Raw genomic sequence first — 18012 nt, 5'->3', positions numbered from 1 at the left:
TCATGAACAGTCACTGCCACCCCCTGACCAGTGCTGCACCTGGCTGTGTCCACTGACAAGCACTTCCTCCGCAAAGTGCACCTTCACGGGGTTGGTCTTCAGCCTGGCTCGCTTCTCTTCTGTCAGGAAGGAGGACTTGGGGACTCCCTGCAAAACATTAACATGACGCACTTTAGAACAGGACTTTTAGAAAAGCCATGTACATCCTCTCATTTCTTAAAAGCAAAAGCTCTGGCAGCTGCTGAGAACTCAATTAAAACCACAGAGAAGAATGATATCCAGTTAAAGATCTCTTTTCATGAAATTCAGAGATCTCAACCAAATATGTCTTGTGTGTCTGAGAAAAGCTAAAGCTTTAACACATTGGCCCAAGGCTGTGGTATGATGAAGACAAAGAGAACTGGCCTGTGAACAGAGAGACCTGAATTCTAACCCAACTTCAGCTACTCAACAGTTCTGAGAACCACCTTAAACACAAATTATTATGGAAGAAAACCAGTTGTGAGTGTGTGTGTGTACATTCCCCTCTTTGGCCTTCAGTCTTCTTTTCTGCACAACAGGGGAGTTGGACCAGGAAGTAAAAACAGCATAATGCTAATAAGCATAGGTTCCAGAGTCTAACTACCTGGAAAAAGCCCAGCTCTACTGATTTCTGGGTGTGAGGGGTGTGTGAGGTCATAGTGTCCTCATCTGTAAAAGGGAGATTACCAATATATCTACCTTGTAGGATTTTCTTTTGGCACAAATTAAATAAGACATTAAATATTAGCATTCATATTCTAATAAATAATTTAAAATAATGTAATGCTTATTATATTAATAAATAATAGAAATACAGATATAGACAATTAAACCAAAATATATTTTGATCATAAAATTCTATGTTCTAGAGAAGTAGTCATTAATATTCCAACTTTGGCTTGGATAATCAATTTCAAACCATTTGAGGATTCTAAGAATCCACTCAGACAATAATGAGCATTCTTGTTGAAGTAAAATATATATGATCGTTTGTCTTATGATCCTATCACTTCTGGTGATAGGTCTGAGTGGGCTAGACAATCTTCAGGGCATTTCTCAGGGCCTCGGGGACCATCAGCTGGGCTGGTATCAGCTTTCCCTGCAGGACCTCCAAAGTACAGTATTCACACTCCTCTCTTCTGGGGAACCTCATAAGGATCTCAGGAATGGTACTGGATCACGCTAATTTTCCTCTCTTTATACTTTTTATTTTTTAAAAAGAGGCAGCTATATGCTATTTCCCTCTCTCCTTACTTAACAAGTGCTACCTTCTGCTTTCATTTCTTGGAAATAGAGTAGGAAAAGAACTACCTAATTAAAATTCAGATGTTCTCCATTGAGATGATAATCAGCCAGATGAAAAGAATCTCTCAACACCTGCATGACTATTTACAGCAATTAGCTTTCAGTACACTGCTTTTTATGTATTGGTTTCACATTATTCCATAGATACAGTCTTCTATGTAGAATAGAAGAATCTCCACTTATGTGTGTGTAAAACACTTGGCCTGTCATATTTATGGCAAACTTCCTAGTTCTATTTAGGTGAGTTTTTTTCCTATTCTATTTCTAGGAAACAAACAAAAAAGATAACACTTGTTAAATAAGGAGAAGAGACAACAACTTCTTTGCACAGAATCAAATAGCTGTCTGTTCTACTGTACTTCCTCTCACTCCCTATGTGCTTAGGAATTCCTTCTGCAACTTATGACCAAATAGATGCCCTTCCATATTGTTGACATTTCTATGATTTGTTTTCTATATTTAAGTTTTTAACACGAAATGGTGTGGGATTAGACTTATTTTTTCCAAATACCTAAAGAAATGTCCCAGGACAATTTCTTGAATGATCATCTTTTCTCCCATTGATTTGGGATGCCATATTTATCATATACCAAACCCTTATACTAGTATCTATTCTTGGACTTTCTATTTGATTAGATTGATATATCCAACATTTCATCAATATCATACTGTTTTAATTAGTGAAGCTTTATTAGCTTTAAAATCTTGTACCTCAAGGCCATCCTCATTATTCTTTTAAAAAAATTTTTTTTTCTTGATAAGTCTCACCTTGACATACATTGTCAAAATCCAAATAAAATTCCCACAGGGAGTTTGAATTTGCTTTAAGCATACACATTAATATGAGAAAATCCAATGTATTAATAGTCTTTCTATCAAGGAATATAACATGTATCTCCTCTTTTATTAAATAAAACATTTTATTTCCTTCAGTATTACTCTAGTTTCCTTCACATAAGGCCCATATAGTTCTTTTCCTTCAAGTTCTTCAATTTTCTTACTTTTTCCTGTAAAGAACTAGCCCATGGATTTATCAAATTTCTAATTTTTCTGTTTTTCCAAAGCATCATTTAGATTTAAATTTTTATCATTTTCTTTAATCTGCTTTATGCTTATTTTATTAGTCTTTCTTTATACTTCTGGCACTGAGTATTTTCCTGACCTGTTTTCTTTTTTCTTGTTTAAGGTTACAAATTTTACTCTGAGTATAGCTCAACTGTATATAATAAGTTCTAAGAAATAGAGCTCTAAATTTTAATTATTTTCTAGCTAGTCTATAATGATAATTTTTAATTTTCCATTTGATTCCATCTTTACTTAGGAAATTGCATTTTTATTCCAAATGACTAGGTGGTGTTAAGTTTTTGATAGTTATCAATTTGTGCTTTATTGTATTCTAGAGAAGACACTTATACAGTTGCTTATTTGAGAAATTTAGCTTTGGGGTAGCCTGATATGGGATCAATTAGATTGGATTATTAAATGCATTATTAAAATTCTCCATGCCCCTATTTGTATTTTTTTGTCTATTAGTGACCAAGGGCTAAGAAGTATGTACTAAAGTCTCTCAGAATGAGAATTTTCTGTCAACTTTTCCTCCTTGGTAATTTTCTCTTACAATTCGATTATGTCCTTTGCCCTCTACCACATACAAAAGGCTCCTAAATGTGTGGTGGTTTAGGATGGCTGTTGCTTCCCTGTGCATCATCTGTGCCTTGTTCTGTGCCTTGCCTTGTGGCTGACAAAACACGTTCACACCCAACACCTCACTGGGTCCTCATAACACCCATTAGATAGATAAGGCAGTTATTGTCCCCATCTCTGTTTCACAAAATTCAAAACTGAAACTACGGGGCCTCTCCACAGTGACACCACTCAGACTCGTCTTGAAACTCTGAGCTTGGTACCCTTGTTGCCTGCATAATCCCAGGTCTGTCTCCTTTGCTAGCCCATGAGTTCTCAAAGCCTGGGCACACATATGAGTTCTCCATAATACGAGCACATATGTGGTCTTCAAGCAACACTGACTGCCTGACAGCTTCTCTGATGCCCTTTGCCTTCCCTGTTTATTCTCTGAGGGATATTCTGCTGGTGGTACAGGGTCTTGGGGCCAAGAAGAGCGCAACTAACACACAAGACATAGAAAGAGCTTTACCGATGTGCAGCGAACGACCGTTATTGAAAGAGAATCTTCAGCTTCCCTGAAAAAAAAGAATAAACAAAAAAGGCGTTATCATCCTGGGTGATACATAACGGTGCATGTGTGGGGTTGGGGGCATCAAAGACACTGGTAGAATGACAAAGCAGCTTCTCTTGCCTCAGCAAAATTGAGAAGGACATTGAGAAAGCAGTGATCTGTGAAAGAACTTAAGTTGTCCCAAATGCCACTGTGACCTTAAGAAAGTCTTCAGATACTTGTCTCTACCATCTTGTCCATACCTACAGCCACTAAATGAAGTCACTTAGCCTTCATTTAGTCTATATGATGGAAGACTCATCTAGTTGCTATGACCACTAGGTAGGTTTATGTCCAAAATATTTTTGAAGAGAAAACAGCAATAACACAGATAACTTAGGTTGCTATTTCAGAAAACTTGGCTAAATATCCATGAAACAGAATAAAAGAATGTGGATAACACTTATCAGATTAAAGCCAATCAGTTTATGGTATTTAAGCAAACAAAGTCAGTGTAATGAGCACAATCCTGTAATCAAATAGTAGACATTTTTGTTTTGTTAAAATCTCTTAGGTTCCAAAGGTGATCAAATCAACTAGATAAGCACCAAACTTCAACTTTTTTGAGGATAGAACTGAAAAACTGATTCATGTTTTCCTTTTCCTTTGCCATTGCTACATAGAATAGTAGCTTGCAAAACAAATACTTTTGATTTCTTGCAAGATGAACATCGAGGCCTATTTCTGCCTGTGTGTTACTGCCTCAAACAGATAAACTCAACCCAAGGTTTTTACGGGTCTGGAGACTGCCTCTTACCCATTTTATGTAAGAACAGGTCTTTCCCAAGAGAATTCACAGGAAACCAATGCCCAAGAGCTCTCAGAAGGAGAGTTTGGCCTCATAGATAACTGGAGGAATTAGAGATTTTGCTGGCTTTTTGTTTGCTTGGTTGTTTTCCTTTTGTAAATGGCACCAACACTGGGAACTATGCTACAAAAGTAAGCAGTCCCAGCATTCCCACACAAGGCATGTAGCCGAGAATGCAGGGGCAAGCAAACATTAGGTCACATCCCTGCTCAGCAGTCTTCAGTGGCTCCTCCTGCCAGAAGGAGAATAACTTGCTGTGTCAGCACCAAGACCCTCCATCATCCTCTGGACCTCACTTGTCAGAACTTTGTCTAGGCATCCGGTGCCTTAGACAAACTGAACGACTCAGCACCCCCAACTCCCCAGCCAATGGCTCCTCCTGATCACTTTACTTGGTCTGCCCTTCACCTCCATCTTTGAGGCACAAATTCTGCTCAGCATTTAAGGTAGAATTTGGCCAGCTGAAATACTTCTGGACTCTTCTATATTTTGCCAAACCACAACTTCCTCACAAGCTAGAGGAATCTCCAGCGTTTATGACCCCTTTCCCCTGTTTTGCTCTCTTTTTTTAATTAATTAATTAACTAACTATTTATTATTTCTGGCTATGCTGGATCTTCACTGCTGCCCACGGGCTTTCTCCAGTTGCGGCGTGAGAGAAACACTCTGAGCCGCACTGCGTGGGCTTCTCATTGCAGTGGCTTCTCTTGCTGCTGAGCACTGGGCTCTAGGCACACAGGCTACAGTAGCTGTGGCACAAAGGATCTAGAGCGCAGGCTCAGACCGGGCTTAGTCACTCTGTGACACATGGGATCTTCCCTGATCAGGATCAAATTCAAGTCCCCTACATTGCAAGGCAGATTTTCAACCACTGGACCACCGGGGAAGTCCTCCCCTGCTTCTCCAGATACACTGTCTGCCCTCCATCTCAGTGGGGTTTCCATGACTCGTATCTGCACTATGAGCCTAAGGATCGGGGAGTGGAGTCCCTTCCCCCACAGGGCTCCTTACCCAGTGAATCGACCTGAGTTCAATGTTACCTAAACACCCAAATTCTAGTCTACTGTTTTAGATTGTGAATACTTTTCATTTATTAGTCAGACTTCAATCTAACTTGGCAGAGATATTAGCGGCACTGAAAATGTAAAACCAATTTGCTGGAATTGAGAAATTCTTTGAGAAAATCACCCAATAATTGGGAAAGCAAACTTCACAATTTCCATAACCATCTTTCATTTTTAAAACTGAAATCATCAAATCTTTTTCCTGGCTGCCCCACCCACTCACCTTAGCCTGGCAATCCTATTTTCTATACTTCAGTGGAATCTCTGTAAATCTTACACTGTGTGTGTGTTTCTCCACAGTGAGACTGTGGGCTTCCTGAGGGTAGAGACTGCATCTGCATTTCCATTTTCTTTCTCTGACTTTGCTGTTATTGCCTGTTACTCAGTGTGTGCTGCACACGACAGGCCCTCAGAAAGGAAAACCACCACTCACCAAAAGGCACAAATTCAAGTATAAACTTGAAGTATCTTCAAGGTGGCTTTGCACTATTTCTCATTTCCCTTTATTTAAAGTCATTCAAACAGAGTTGTGTGGAAGTTTTTAAAGACAAACACTACATCGACCTATAGAACGTCTGTCAGGCCTCCTCACTCCTGTCACTGATTTCCTCTGTCTTAAAACGAGGGTCACCAGCTGCCAGTGCCAACCACACTCACTTGTTTCATTGAGCACCTGCTGTATGCCTGGTCTCAAGGTGATCACAGTCAAGGCAGAAAGTGAGGCATTCACAGAAATCACATGACACCAGGTAGACGGTAGTGGATGCCGTATCAATGGAACTACATATATATCAAGCAGGCTACACCAAAAAGGTTTAGGAAGAGAATTCAAAGTGTTAAAGAACAACAAGTAGATTTAGTATTGATTTAGTCCAATCTTTGCCATATGTTACAACAGCCCTACACATCCATAAGGGATAAAAGTGTTAGTTGCTTAGTCATGTCCGACTCTTTGTGACCCCACAGACTGTAGCCCACATGGAAGCTCCTCTGTCCATGGAATTCTCCAGGCAAGAATATTGTAGTGGGGAGTCATTTCCTTCTTCAGGGAGTCTTTAACAACGCTATACTGTACATCCTTAAGGGGTAGGGCCTATGTATCATTCATAATTACATTCCCCGCAGCACCTCGCATAGTGTTTTGGGCATTGCAGGGGGCTGATGAATATAGGACCCATGCCTCCTAATCTCATTTATAGGCAGGTGAAAAGGAGCAGAGAGGAACCGAGATGAAATTCTAAAACGAGGCTATTGTTGCTGCTTTAAAGGAGCCTGGACCTTAAATCACAGAGGATCAGCTATGCCCTTTCTGTCACTCATTCTTGCTCTGTAATAATCTGTGCAACTCTATGGATGATGGAAGCCAATTTAGTACCTCAGAATATTGACTGCTCGTTCATAGGAAAGGTCTTCAGCAGGCTCATCATTCATCTGGAGGATCTGATCACCAGGGAAAAGTTTACCATGAGCAGAGCCCCCTGTTGGAGAGAAAAGAAATACATGGTGCTCATGCCAGGAGGGCCCAGACCCAATGTGTCATAGCCACTCAGCTGAATGGCAGCCTGATCCAGTCTCCGGGGCACCAGCTCATCCCCACCCCTAGCCAGACTTGGGCTCACATGGATCTCAGTTTCCCTGTTTACAAATCTTGGATAATATACCTACCATCCATCACCTTCAAGGGATATTAGGAGAGTGTCCAAGGAAAGAGGACTAGCAGAAGAAATTCAACAGAGCCAGCCAACAAATCTACTACATTCATCTCTAAAGAAATCTGGGGTATATGTGTGTGTAAATTCAGATTAATAGATTTTAACTGGTCCCAGATCTCACATCAATACATAACTGAAGAATGAAAACAAACACTAGACATTCCCAGCCTGCTCCTCTTCCCCTGATACAGCCTATATTTTACAGAGACTCAAGTGAAAACAAATCAATAATTTCTATTACTGTCTGACCAGAAATTTTTCCCAGCTCAGAGCATGCAGGGTTCAGAAAGGAGGGCCTGTTGATCCCCAAACTGTCACTGTTCCTAAGACTGGCCAGGGGGCCATGGATGGGCAAAGCCTCAGCTGAGGCCAGTGGGCCTGCGAGGCAGATCAGCAAGTACACAGGGGCCCCCCTTCCCTGTACCATAGGAAGGTGCAAAGCCCCAGACAGAATTAGGTCAAAATTAGATGTGCCCTTTCTAACTTCCTGGGGTAGCATTTTCTGCATTATGTTATAGCACAGAGATATGGGAAGAGAGCCAGGGATAATCCCCCACAAGAAGCCCAAGTCCTTTCTTGTTTCCCAGTCAGCCCCCACCTGCTGTGACAGACACCACTGTGAGGGGAAGGCTCTCGGAGATGTGAAATCCATAGTCCTGGAGGAGGGTGTCTTTGTCTATTTTTACTGTGTGTTTCACAGGGATGATGGTCTGGGTTGGGATCCCGGCGGGCCCATCAGCTGTGGCAACTTTAGCCCTGGAAGAGAAGCAGCGTGTAAAAGAGACAGCGATGGGAGTCTAGTGGGTGGCACAAACCAGGTCAGCCCCAAACAGCCTGGAGAAGGAAGATGGAGAGCTGAGTGGACACTAACTCTCCTCTCGAGAGAGAGAAGACACAAACACCAGCAAATAAAACAGCAGGACACAGCACCATGCTCTGAAAGACACGTCCCAAAGTGCTGTGAGTGTGCAAATAAGAGGTGGAGCCGTCTTAACTTTGTGGGGCTAGGGGAGAAGGAATCAGGCAAGTATTTGCTACCTGGAAGAGATGGCATCTGAGAGATTTTGAGGGTATATCTACCCAGCCCAAATCCTGGCACGAAGAAGATATTCAGTAACTGCTGCTGAGTGGATGAATGCATGCATGCATGGATGGATAGACTGATGGATCCATGGATGGATGGATGGATGGACAGACAGACAGGCAACCCAGGCAGGGAGCACTGCTTTAGCAGAGGTACAAAAGAGGAAAAACATGGATCATGAGTAGCAGCAAGCAGTTGCTCAGTTTGGATGTCTGATGATGATTAATTTTTATAGGTGAATTGTTTCTTTGGTGATTTTTTTTCTTTTTTTGCTTTATGATGAATGCTGCTTCCCCTTCAGCTTTGTTTATCTATGAGGATTCCAATATACAACCCCAGAGAGCACAGACTCCCTCTATTTTAATTGCTAAAAATATGTGTGTTTTCAGTATATCTAAAAGCAGATAAGTTGAAAGTTGTATCTTCTATTTCTCAATACCACAAAGTGAATTTACGAGCTATTTTTCGTTTGTGGCAAATGGCTTTTGTCTTTCTAAGGGTCAGTGGTTCTTTCTGAGGAAGGTCATAGAGTGAGAGATAAGGTGTTTATTGTCATTATACACAACAGAAATGTGGAGGAGTAACAGCTTCCTTGGGGTTCTGCAGTTAAGGTTTTTCATTTATTCTCATCCATTTACCAAATACTGTCAGGAACTCTTCCTAATGCAATAGGACCTCACTTATCTGAAAATCACCTCTCTGTCATTTATAATAATCTCAAGTTTCAACAAGGAGCAGGAAATATATTTTAAAAAACTGCCTCAAAGAACTAACATGCAAAAAAAAAAAAAAAGAACCAACATGCATATGACAAGTCCAAGCACAAAGCCATATTATGCACATTATCCATAAAGGAGTTCCCTTAGGAACAGAGAAAGGATTTCTCCTAGGCAAGCACATGGGTAGTACTGAGAAGTATTAGAAGCCAGACCTAACAGGAGAGAAGAGACAGAAAACTCTGATAATTTATACTGACTAAAACCATAGGTATTCCTGATTAAAAGAAAAAAACTTTAAAGCTTCGAAAGGGCCTCTCTAAATAAAATAAATAATATAGTACACTGAAAAACAAAAATCAACATTTGTGTTCCTTTGAAAAAGCAACAGGAAGGACACCCTAGACACTATTCCTATTTAAGTGGCAGGAGAAATGCCTGGAATAGTTATTGGAGAAGGGAAAATGATAAGAGGAATAATAAGCATACCTTTTTTTTCCTCAAACAAATGACAATCTACTCTGAGAAAATGATCCACGAAAAAGAATCGCTAGTACTTAAAAAAAAAAAAAGTTTAGTGGAGTTGCAGGATAAATACATAAAACACAGCCACAAAAATCATCCTACAATCCATTAAAGACAGAATAGCTGAATGTGTATCAGGAGCTAGGTTTTCTTAAAAAATTGACATAATAACAGAAGACACAGTAATACTGATGCTGGATTCCTGGTTGGGAAGATTACAGATTCAACAATGAACATAAATACTGAATGAAAATATAAACTTGATGGAACACTGGTTCAAAAGCCTTCCAGATTAAAAAAAAAGAACTAATAAATTGATGACAGTGAGAGTAGCAGTAACAACAATAACAATAATCACTTGCAACATCCATTGAGCACTATCTATGTACCAGGCAGTGAGCTAATTTATTTTCATGCTCCTATCAGAGGGCAGCAATGATCTAAACTGCATGGCCTGGTCTTTACCAATGAAAGTGAATAGAAATTCCAGAAAGTCTTTTAAAATATTATGTGGCTAGCCAGAAATAATTCAACATGGTAAAAAAATCACCACACTGTGGTACTAAGCATTATACAAAGTATTAAATTTCAAAAAGGTCAAAAGAGAGAATTACAAAAACTGGAAATAAATGTGGACCCTTTGTGCTAGTTCTGGAGAGGAGACACATTTCTGAGGATTGGAGAATTAAAGATAGGCATAAGATATAAGGGGGATGGTTTGAATGTGAAATTTCAATAACCAAATCATAAATACAAGGAAATTAAAAATTGGATAACTACATAGAAAAGCACAAAGATAAATTTAAGTGAAAAAGCTTTTAATTTCTTACAAACAAAAATTAACTCAAAACAGATCAAAGATCTAAATATGAGAGCTAAAATTATACAACTCTTAGTAGAAAATATAATAGACCTTTGTGACTTCGGTAGCATTTTAGATATGACACTAAAAGCACAAGCAACAAATGAAAACATAAATAAACTGAACTTCACAATTGAAAATTTTGTGCTTCAAAGGACACCACTGAGAAAGTGAAAAGGCAATGCCCAAAATAGGAGAAAATGTTTGCAAACCATATATCTAATGAGACTTCCCTGGTGGCTCAGACAGTAAAAGAAACTGTCTGTGATGCAGGAGACGGCTTCAATCCCTGCATTGGGAAGATCGGCTAGAGAAGGGACTGACTATCCACGCCAGTATTCTTGCCTGGAGAATTCCATGGGAAGCCTAGCAGGCTACAGTCCATGGGGTTGCAAAGAGTCAGATAAGGACCTGGTATCTAGAATATATAAAGAATTTTTATAATACAGTTAAACAAAAAAGACAAATAACCCAAATAAAAATTGGGTGAAGGATTTAAATAGATATTTCACCAAAGAAAATATACAGTCAATAAGGACATGAAAAGATTATTAGTGTTTATGGAAATACAAATCAAAACCACAGTGACATACTATTTCACACCCACTAGAATGGCTATCTAATAGATAATGGCTAATCAAAAAGATAGATCAAGTGCTGACTAAGATGTGGAGAAAAACAAAACCCTCATATAGTCTTGCAATTCCTTAACAGACTAAACACTGAATGACCCAGCAATTCCACTCCTAGGCATACATTCAAGAAAACTGAAAAGCATATGTCCACACAAAGTTTGCACGCAAGTGTTTGTAACAACATTACTTATAATAGCTCCAAAGTGGAACCAATCCAAGTGTACCTCAACTAATGACAAAAACAATATTCTATAGCAGAGTATTGTTCAGAAATACAAAGGAATGAAATACTGATATGTACTATAACATGGATAAACCTTGAACACATCATACGAAATGAAAGAAGTCAGTCACAAAAGACCACATACTGTATGATTCCATTCATGTGCTATGTCCAGACTAGATAAATCTATAGAGACAGAAAGTAGATTAGTGATAGCTTAGGGCTGGGGAAGGAGGGTTTAGAAAGGAAATAGAGAGTGACTGCTAATACATTCAGATTTTCTTGTGGGGGTGATGAAATTTTCCAAAATTTATTGTGGTGGTGGTCTTACATCCCTGTGAAAACACTAAAAATCAGTGAGTTGTACATTTTAAGTGAATGAATTGCATGGTATGCAATGTATAGATGGAGCTGTTGAAAATAAGTAAATCAACTTATAAAATCCTGGAGGGAAAAAGCTTACAATAAAAATATATGCATAATGGACATAAAAACATGCAGTAAATACCCAGACTTCACATCCTCAAAGCAAGTGAGTGAAAAACTCACACATGAAGAAATAAAGCTGGTAAATAACAGAAAATGTACAACTCTGGTGATCAAAGAAGAACAACTGAATGGACTACAGAGAACTATTACGTGTCACTAAAGCACTACATAGGAATTAAAATAATAAAGTCCAACATGCGTGGGCCCTGGGATTTAAGGGTGACCATATAAATTGGCTGCTTACTCTCTTTGGAAAGTCATCAAGGAAATTATATATGAATTTAAAATTTGATCATTTTCTTTGACCTTCTGTTACCATTTTGAATAACATTCCTCAAAGTAATATGCATGCCCCCAAAATAAAAAACACTGTTTGCACTAGACTATGAGTTCCTAGAAGACAAACATTCCCTTGTATCATAAAGCCCTAAAACAGAGTATGAGCTCAAAACACCCTGGCAATTGTGTATTCAAAAATATTTACCATAGCTTTATTTAGAATAGTTGAAAAAATTGAAACCACCCAACAGAGAATGGATAAATCAAGCATAGGAAGGAATTGCCCCAAGACTCTACAACAATGAAGGGCCACAAGCCTGTGAAACTTAGACATACATGGAAATATAGCTTAGAAAATACTCTTCTAAACTGCCCCAACCCCCTTGTGTGGATTATTCTGCCCCTACAACTCCCCATCACCCATAGGATAAAAGTTAAACTCCTCAACCTTACCCTCTTGGTCTTTTGTCTTTAGCCAACATTCTCTACCCACTCTCCTTCCCAGGCCTTCACTCCAGCCTAACCTTTCCTGCTGCACCAGTTTTACATCTGGGCTTCAGTTCATGCAGCTGCCTCACAAGAAACTGTGAGGCCAATCAAAATCCAGCTCAAATACTACCTCTTCCAAAAATGCTCCTCTGATTTCCTAGCTAGACACAAGTTCACTCATCTCTGAGCCCTTCTGGTCTTGAGCACCTCAACTGTCAGTGACAGCTATTTGATTCCATATATTATCACCCCGCATAGACCGCAAACTCTCAGAATTCAGGAACTATTTTTTACCCACCTCTGTATTTCTCACTATACTGAGTGAAGAACTTTGCCCATAGAAAGCATCTCTGTTTATTAGGTGAATATATGAGCAAAATACTGAATATAGAGAGCATGATACAAAATAGTACACCTAATATGATTTTCAAAGGTGGAAATGTATATATAGCCATTAATAAATAGCAGTAAAATCGAATATGACAGACTTCAATGTTTGTCATTTATCCTGTAAGTTTGCTTTTTTGACTATGAGTCTTAATCAGGACCCGTCTTCTGCATATCCCAGAGCTCAATAAATGGTATCTGGAGAACAGTGATCAGTTGCTAAAGACACACTCCTGGAAGTAATCTTTGACTTTACTCTGCTCTTACCCCTAGTATCCTACCAGTCATGACTTCAAAACTCTCTAAAGATATCCATTTCTCTCTGTCTCCATGACCATCATTCTATTTCAGGACCTTGTCACCTGTCCTACAGACAGATTGCTCTAAATGTCTCCTAGCTGGTCTTCCCACTTTTCGTTCTTTTGTTAAAAAATACATTTATTTGGCTATGCCAGGTCTTAGTTGCAACATGCAGACTCGTTTAGTTGTGGCATGTCGACTTCCCTGGTGGCTCAGACGGTAAAGCGTCTGTCTACAACGCAGGAGACCTGGGTTCGATCCCTGGGTCGGGAAGATTCCCTGGAGAAGGAAATGGCAACCCACCCCAGTACTCTTGCCTGGAAAATCCCATGGATGGAGGAGCTTGGTGCAGGCTACTGTCCATGGGGTCACAAAGAGTCGGGCACAACTGAGCGACTTCACTCTCTCATTCTCATGGGATCTAGTTCCCAGATTGGTGATCGAATCCAGGCCCCCTGAATTGCGAGCATAGAGTCTTAGCCACTGGACCACCAGGGAAGTCCCTCCCTACTTTTTATTCTTGTCTCACCTAAATGATTCTCCATCCAGCAACTAGATTGATATTATATTAATAAGTGCAATCCTGCTCATATGTCTGCCCTGATTGAATGACTTAATCCAAAAACCTTAGTATGGCTTAATATAGCCCCTGCTCGCCACTAAAGCCTCTACAACCAAGCTGTTCACTCTCTCAGTATTTTTGTTCTAGCCAGACAAGTTCCTCTGGAGTTCCTCAAACACACAAGGTCTTCCTTCTGCCTAGAGTATCCCCCAGCCCTTGACACAGCTCTCAAAACACCCCACCATACACTTCACCTGCACAGCTCCTACTCAGTCTTCTGTTTTTGGTGGAAATATCCCTCTCCCTCTGCTGAACCTGTACACAAAATCTGTACATGAATTTTTGAAACACATATCATATTTGTAATGACCAGTGTGAAGTATCTTGTCCTTTCTAGACAATAGCTCATATAGCACAACCATGTCTTTCTTGCCCCCATGTGCTGAAATCAGTGCTAGGCATAGAGTAAGGCTTAATAAATGTTTAGAGGACAAAAGAAATATACAAACCTTACCACGTGGTTAGAACAGAATTCATTTGGATGCTTTTCAAGCGAGTAGTCTTTATTTATCTGACTTTTCCATTTGGAAGGGTATGCTCCCCAACAATGGTAGACAAACAAGGCCCCGCTGTGTTGACTAATCCCTGGACAGCGTCAGGAGCTTTGACCCAAAGTCTGGATTTGACATTTTCCCCGAAGGCCACATCTAGGCTTTTGTTTGGAAAGGGATTGCTTAAAAACAGGACGAAGCTATAGTCTCTCCTTAAAAAGAATGTTCGACAGGGAACTGAAGGAAATGATCTCTGCAGCAAAATTTCCTCCTCTGAAGAATCTTATAAATACAAACTAAACGCCGACAATCCAAAAGCCTCTGTCTGCTGCCTTTGTAATGGTTTTAAATCATAAATCTGAGCTCATTCCTGTGGTTTTACATCGGAACAGCATAAGACCTGGCGACACTAATAGAAATCTTATCAGATAACTGGATCCTAAGGTAGAACCGGAAAACACATGTTAAATTTATCATGAAAATAGCCTCAGGTAAACTCATTCTATATTTTATGGGTTATAAGTTCACATTGAGCTGATCAATAACCCTGAGAAGAAAAAAAATACCAGATGGAGACAGATTAGGCTTCAAATATTCTCTGGCTTTTTATCTGCTCTCTGATAGGCTGTGAAATAAATTTGGCTCTATCTTGTAACAACAAAGAATTCACCTCTGACTTCCAGCAGGATGTGGAGAAACTATTTTGAATCTATGTTTAAACACTGTATTATGTTCAGCTGGAGTGATTTAAAAAGTGAACGTCTGGTATAAACTGGATTTTTAATCTAAAGTTTATTCAAAGAAAGAAGAAATAGAAGGAGTGGCCTGTTCCAGAAAGAACTTTATCTTGTCATAATCACGGGACTAGGCTTGTGGCTGTGATAGTCTCTAGAGACCACTGAATGTATATATTGTGTGTACAGTGTTACAGGGCAAAAGCTTACAGCTGAGAGGAGGAGAAAGTATGCCATTGCTACTTTTAAAAGGAGGTTCAGAAGACAAGGGTGACCCTACAGACACAGCACAGGAACTTTCTAACCTGTTCTCTTAAAATCTTTCCCTTTTGTCCATGGTCAAATAGCAATTAAAAACTGGTACCTGAAATGGTCTTTCTACACCATTAGGAGTATTAGAAAGGTCAAAAATACCATTCCTATAACTAGTAAACAGACTATGGTTATAATGAACAAGCAAATTTAGAAGGAGGGAAAAACCAATAGCCAAGACTTCTGACACAAAGATGCCATGATGCACGTTTGCACATTTGTGAATACATACACCTGTGTGTACATGTGTGAGTGTGTGCATATGTGTATTCATTGAACACATATGTGTGCACATTAGATTAATACTAATACACACTAATATTAAGATTAAATATAAATTGAAAGAAGTCTTTTTAAGCTTTGAAGTTTATAAAACCAAGCACCAAGAAGAAGGCGTGAAATTCATCAAACTCCTTAGATTTTTTTTTAAGTCTTGACCTATAAAACCAACGTTTCTAGATTACACATAAGAGAATTCCGTAAATCTTACACAAAATTGTTTTAATAATACAATAAAATTATACTAAAGTTCACATGGAAAGGCAGATAAAAATATAAAATGGCAAACAAAGAGAATAAAACTCTAGTTTAACAGACAATAAATATAAATAGTTTTAATACAGGTGTGTGAAAGAAAGCAGTTAGATCAATTAAACAGAATAGCTAGCCTAGGAAGAGATACAAGTTTTCACCCACAGACACAGGAATTTCATATATGAAAAAGTGAGACCATAAGTCAGTGAAGAAAGGAAAGGTTACTCACAGTTAATGGTGATGGAAACACTACTTATTTTGGAAAGAAACAAGCTAGATCTTTATTTCACAGCCTATACTAAAATAAATATCAAAGTAAAAACTTAAATATAAAATATCTTAAACTATCAAATTGAAAATTAATTAATTAATTATTGGGTAAGGATTTTCTAAGCTTTGAAGCAAAGAAATCATCAAGAGATTATCATTTAACTATATAAAAATCAAAAATTGTAGGAGACAAAAAAATGGTATAATTAAGCAAAAAAGTATTCTATAACATGTCCTTCTCATCTCATTTTATCATCTCCCTAGTTATAGAAAGCGGTAAAGAAGATGACAATTTAGTACAGAACAAAATGGTTAAAAATTAGTTTATAATATAATGTCACTATGTTATAGCTTTTATTAAGTGGTTTGTATTACATTATTTTTACAGAAATTCAAAACATGTCATAGAGACCATTTGGGGGGGTTAGCTATTTCTAAAAGAGCACTGATACTGTAAATGTTATTTTTATATTGGAATGTGAAATTAAGTGGTAAAATAGCAGTCATCTTAATAATATCTGAGTAATTTTGTATTTCTGCAGTTATTGGTATCACTAACCTTCCACGCTACCCAAGCATGCACACACAGACATTCAAACTGAGTGCCACTATCTGAATTTGACTAGGGATTGTCCACTCATTTAAAATTGAAGAAATCAAAGTAACTTTGAAAGTTGACACTCTTCCCCAGAAAAAAAAATTTGAAGATGCCTTATAAAGCTCTAACATTACGCAAGTTCATTAAAATTATAAATTTGTTTAATAATGTTTAGAAATGGAAATTGTTATTTTTGACTAATTTCTTCCTAGACAGTTCAGTTAGTGTTGGAGATAAAATTTAACTTTATGGAAAAAAAGGCAATTATAATTAAGTAAGTACAATCAGCTGAAATGAGTAGAAGCTTTTAAAGGTCTGAAAAGATAGCAAGATTGTTAAAAGATACATGTAAACTCATGGCTGCAGATTAATTTCTGTTTCCTTTTCTCTGGACTATAAAAAACACTTCAATGTATTTTTTTCATTTCTTGCTCTGGCTATCAGGAAATGCAAAGCCAATATTAGTACTCAAATGCTTAATCCTACATCTAATTGGTTTGCAATCTATCTATAGAATTTCCAGTCTTTATTTAAAAGTTTTTATGCATTTTAAAACTGTTAATCATCAAAATTTCCATTTGGAAGAAGAAACAATGCAAAATTTAGATATATTTTAAATAAATAAAAATAAGTAATATAAACAGTGCTGCAATGAACATTGGGGTACACGTGTCTCTTTCAATTCTGGTTTCCTCGGTGTGTATGCCCAGCAGTGGGATTGCTGGGTCATACGTGGCAGATCCATGTCAATGTATGGCAAAACCAATACAGTATTGTAAAGTAAAATAATAATAATAATAAATAATAAAAATAAAATTTTTTTAAAAATAAGTAATATAGTCCCTGACTGTGAAAGCCCTTAATCAATAAAAATTTATTGAATATCTACTACATACTATGTATGCATTCTTCTAGGGCTGAAGATACTTTTTAGACAAGATAGTTATGGTCTTTGGTCTCGAATGTGGCAGGAGGGTTGGGGGAAAAGAGTCACATAGTAAACAGGTGCGGGGTTAGGCAAAGAACAAGTAAACAAATGGATATATTGTCATAAAGTGTGGCAAGGAAGTAGGAGGAACAAGATGAAGACAGGAAACCAGGAACAGATTGTAAAGGGACTTTTAGGCTATGGCATGGTGGCGGGTAGCCACTGAATGGTTTGGGATGGGTTGGAGCCAGGAGCGAGCGTGTGGGACAGGAGCAGCGTGTATTTTGAAAAGCCCACTATGGCTTCAGGGTGGAGCAGAGAAAGAGTGAGTGACTATGGCAATGCCCTCTGGGGACAGAGAGCTGGACAGAGTGGAGATATGTTTGAG

General features: G+C 38.5%; 1 protein-coding gene across 1 annotated transcript in view; it reads right to left on the bottom strand.

Annotated features, from left to right (window-relative positions):
- The window catches only part of FRMPD1 (FERM and PDZ domain containing 1), a 45589-nt gene that overhangs the window by 23903 nt on the left and 3674 nt on the right, over window positions 1–18012 (bottom strand). Inside the window, exons 2-5 of the mRNA XM_052645302.1 lie at window positions 7745–7902; window positions 6810–6912; window positions 3482–3527; window positions 40–147 (exon numbers count right to left, since the gene is read on the bottom strand). Coding sequence (XP_052501262.1) covers window positions 40–147; window positions 3482–3527; window positions 6810–6912; window positions 7745–7902 — 415 coding nt within the window. The remainder of the gene's footprint in view (window positions 1–39; window positions 148–3481; window positions 3528–6809; window positions 6913–7744; window positions 7903–18012) is intronic.

Source organism: Budorcas taxicolor, chromosome 8 (genome assembly GCF_023091745.1).
Source record: "Budorcas taxicolor isolate Tak-1 chromosome 8, Takin1.1, whole genome shotgun sequence".
NCBI lineage: Eukaryota > Metazoa > Chordata > Mammalia > Artiodactyla > Bovidae > Budorcas > Budorcas taxicolor.
This window is presented reverse-complemented; position numbering and strand designations above follow the sequence as displayed.